Source organism: Etheostoma spectabile, chromosome 13, assembly GCF_008692095.1.
Source record: "Etheostoma spectabile isolate EspeVRDwgs_2016 chromosome 13, UIUC_Espe_1.0, whole genome shotgun sequence".
Lineage (NCBI taxonomy): Eukaryota > Metazoa > Chordata > Actinopteri > Perciformes > Percidae > Etheostoma > Etheostoma spectabile.
The window spans coordinates 26,678,876-26,682,937 of NC_045745.1; the positions used below are offsets into that span (position 1 = coordinate 26,678,876).

General features: G+C 36.1%; 1 protein-coding gene across 1 annotated transcript in view; it reads right to left on the bottom strand.

The window, feature by feature from the left end:
- Positions 1 to 2,809, bottom strand: part of cldn15b (claudin 15b) — a 5,858-nt gene extending 3,049 nt beyond the window's left edge. The window contains exon 1 of the mRNA XM_032534022.1: positions 2,453 to 2,809. Within this exon, the coding sequence (XP_032389913.1) occupies positions 2,453 to 2,669 (217 nt within the window). The 5' untranslated portion in view covers positions 2,670 to 2,809. The remainder of the gene's footprint in view (positions 1 to 2,452) is intronic.
- Between the last annotated feature and the right edge of the window lie 1,253 nt (positions 2,810 to 4,062).

Genomic DNA, 4,062 nt, shown 5'->3' on the forward strand with positions numbered 1-4,062 from the left:
TCACCTGAAATGGTTTTCACTTCACAGGTGGGCCTTGTTAGGGTTAATTAGTAGAATTTCTTTTAAATTAAATCAAAATGCATGGTTGTGGTTAGTACTAGCAAGCGTCACATTGTCACATTATTTGGTATTGTGGTAAAAATGCATGCTTTAGTCAGAGAGATGACATTTACTATTACAACAACAACAACAAGACTATTGTTGCAGGTGTAAGCCTCCTAGATGCCCACTGATAGTAACCCTGGTCACATGAGCACAGGCAGAAGCCTCTAACTGACATGTTTAGAGGGCAAAGCCTGAACAAAATACAACTTCAGCAACAACACTTCACAAAATATATTTTCTTTAATACTGTATATCCAAAATCCAGCCCTTTCCAACAGATGAAATATAGTTTCAGTGAGGTTATGTTCAATTGGTTAAAAGGCAGCCACGCAGGTTTTATTCCTTACAAATACACCATTTTTAATTCCCCATTTTAACAAAACAGACACAGTATGTGTGCACTGGAAAGCACATGTTTCTGGCTGTGATGAGATGGGGGACTGACAAAATATATACCTTAGGGTTCAAGGCAAGGCCTGGGCATTCAGTTTCACGTGTTTCATGAGATAAGATAATATAAGATAAGATAGACTTTATTAATCCCACACAGGGGAAATTCCTGTGCTACATCAGAAAAACACATACACATGTTAAGTAGACATATACTGTACATGAAGTACAAGAAATTGAAAAACAGCACTTGTCTATTGTATCACATTGGTAAATGTTTAGCAAAGTAGTTAACAGTTTCTAACTAATTGGTATCAATATACATTCTTAGAAATTACTTTGGTTTTATTATTATTTTATGAGCATCTATCTTTCTGTCTGGGTTCACTGGGGTTGTGCTCTCTTGTTTCATCATATCTTTTATTACTCGCCTTTACTAAAGATCATAGCCAGCACATTAGATTGCTCTTGACAGGCTTCTAAAGGCACACTGAGATCTTGTCTAAATCAAGAAAAACACTGGCAAACAAGAACATCCATTTCTCCACTGTTGGGTTTGATACAGTGGTGAAGGGATTCAGCTGAATTCCATGAATCGTTTGGAGTCAAACTGTTTAGTTATACAACTTTTATACAGCTTGAAGAGTAAAGACATTCTTGTTTTCTACTCCACAGCAGTTCTGTGTTGGCCACATAGCATTTAGCGTGACCCAACATAAGGGACAACAGGAAGTCTAACCCTTCAAGTCTGCTTACCAACATCTATAGACTTAAAGCTGGTTCTCACCTTTTGACCTTTGCTTTGAACACTGTGTTAGTAATGTCATATCATCATTGATGGATTCAAATCTCACATTGGCTCCTCACTTCACCCTTTGCCCGAGTAATGATGGGTAGGTTAGTGGGATTGAGGGGTGCATCACCCCATCCCGTCCAGCGGATGACCAGGTTTGATGCCCCGCAGATAATCTGTTTGCTTGTCTGACAACTGAGCTCAAAAGATTTGTCTTCTTTAGTTTTAAGAAATGTAGCGTATTTTTGTTGTCAGACCTTTATCATTATGGTGAGGAAGTACACTGCAGCCTTTTGGCCACACATACAAAAACCCTTTTACTTTACTCCATTCCAAATGGTTCAAACCCAATTACAGGAACTTAGAACCGTTTGACTTAACTGCTTTATGTTAAAGTTGACTTTATGGACATTTCTAAAGACATTGTTTAAGTGGTTGTCATACTGGATAACATGATCTTTTTAAGAGTACATTGAAAATACAAGGTACCATTTCACAAAAACAAGTATGCAATTACCACATGTAAAATGGCAGTGCATTGCATTAAATAAAATGGATACATTTAAAGATGCCGTGTAAAAAGAAGCACCTGTACAATGTAAGGGCAATTAAATAGCCCTCTAATACTGTTTTTAGAGTTAATGAGGTGTTTTTGATTAAGAATGTGTTTACTTAAAAATATAATGTAATTAGTCTAATAGAAATGTCCATTAGGTGGATGTAAATTCCTCTTGTACTCCCTCAAACTTAGATTGCACAGCTGCTGCCGTAGATTACAGCACAATCATTGCATTAAATACTGTATGTGTATAATTTTTCTTTTTGTGTAATTGGTCTGTCTACGCATGTAAAGTATACGTATGTATACTTTTCTAGGAAGAAAAGTACATGGCTCAATCAGATATCTGATAAAGCCGTATTTAGATTGGAAAATTCATAGTCAACTGTCGTATGAAGCTGAAACAGCAGTGAGAAAATGCAAATAGCTGAAAATTAAAATATTACTAAAAACCTAAGCAAATTGTTGTAATTAATTAATTAATTACCAAAAACAGTCACATTTAAATAGGTTAAATTACAGCTGTTACCCAAAAGTGACTTTTCTAAAAATTTGTAATGGAAAATTGATAATCCAGCTATCAGATAATTGCTACTTCTACTTACCTGGAAGAGCAAAAAGGGATGGAAAGTCACGACAGTTAAATATCCCTGTGGAATCACTTGCACAAGACATCCAGAGGTTCTCATAGATTGCGGAGGTTGTAATCGCGCTGCCATCTTCGGAAGATTTTCTCCAATACTGATCTTGTAAAGATATGAAAATCAGTATCCAGCTTGCAAAACCTAGGAAAAGTGCTAAAACCTCAATGATTTCTTTCATCTTGAAACTAGTTTTCTATAAATAATTAGTAAAACTAGTAGATAATACCTCTGTAAAGGAGCTCTATTCACAGCTTCTGTATTTGACATGCATTTTGGGAGTGTGAGAACTGACTAAGGATGTTTCCCCTCATGCACTCAAACCTGGACCAATTGGAACATTGATTTGATGGCTGTACATTACAAGTTTTTTATTCCCACCCAAATTGGAAGACACGTTACATATCTGTAGGTATACAATGAGCTTTTTCTTCTAAAGAGGGCAGAGCAAACACAAGGCTGAGACACGTGATTTGTAATAGGCAGAAAGTGTCTATTTTTGTTAAGCATTAACACGTCTACAGTGGGAGAAAAGTTGTGTTGAAATTCTTGCTGTTTAAAAATAAATGTTTTGTACTGTTTTGCATTGATTTAACCCTAAAGAAATGTAGTGTTGACATTGGGCAGTCACCTAAGAGAGACATTTATGAAAACTGTATAGTCTGTATCTTTTCAAAAGTGAAACATTATAACATATCAAATTACTGGTCATTTGCCGACCAGTAATCAGAAGCATGCAGTTCAAAGTACTGTCATATACTTACAGTATGTCCTCATTGACCTCCCAACTTTTGACATATTCATCCACAGTGAATAAATATCGTAAATATCTACTGTACGTTTTAAATCTTAAATTTTCTCTTAAATTACTTAGATTCTTCTTTTATGTATTCATATGGAATGATATATGGGAGATGGGAGTCTAAGAGCAGCTGCGGTAGTGATGTGATTGACCATGTAACCATGATGATGCACAAAATGATATTGATCAGTAAATTATCTTTTTGGCCATCAAGATGATTTTTATAATTTAGATTATTACTTGATTGAACAAACATGCAGTACCCCACCGTGCTAAATTTAAATTATGATTGATGTTTGGGTTCAGTAATGTGCTCTCAGTAAAAGCTGTTTAAATGTGACGTTTGCATTACTTTTGGTAAGTCACTAGTTCAAGATCTGGTCTTATTAATTCATATCAATAGCTAATATCACAACTCTCTACGTCTCTATCTGTGAGAGAGAGAGAGAGAGAGAGATATAGAAATATGACTTAATAGCAGTATGTATAATAAAATGAAATGATAAACAGTGGCACTTAGTAAAGATAAAGATTACAGAACCATTACTAATAATATTAGTAGTAGCATTGCAGCACGTAGCAGGGCTTCTAACAGGACAACAGCAGCAGCTGCATCCAAGATCCAGGTGCCACCACAATCCGAGGAAATCGGCAAGGTGAGGAAGTGCAAGGTTTAAGCTAAATCAGACACGTGCGTCAATGGGACGTGAATGCACACAGATGAGGAGGAGAGAGGAGCTCAGTGACACACACACACACACACTCACACACA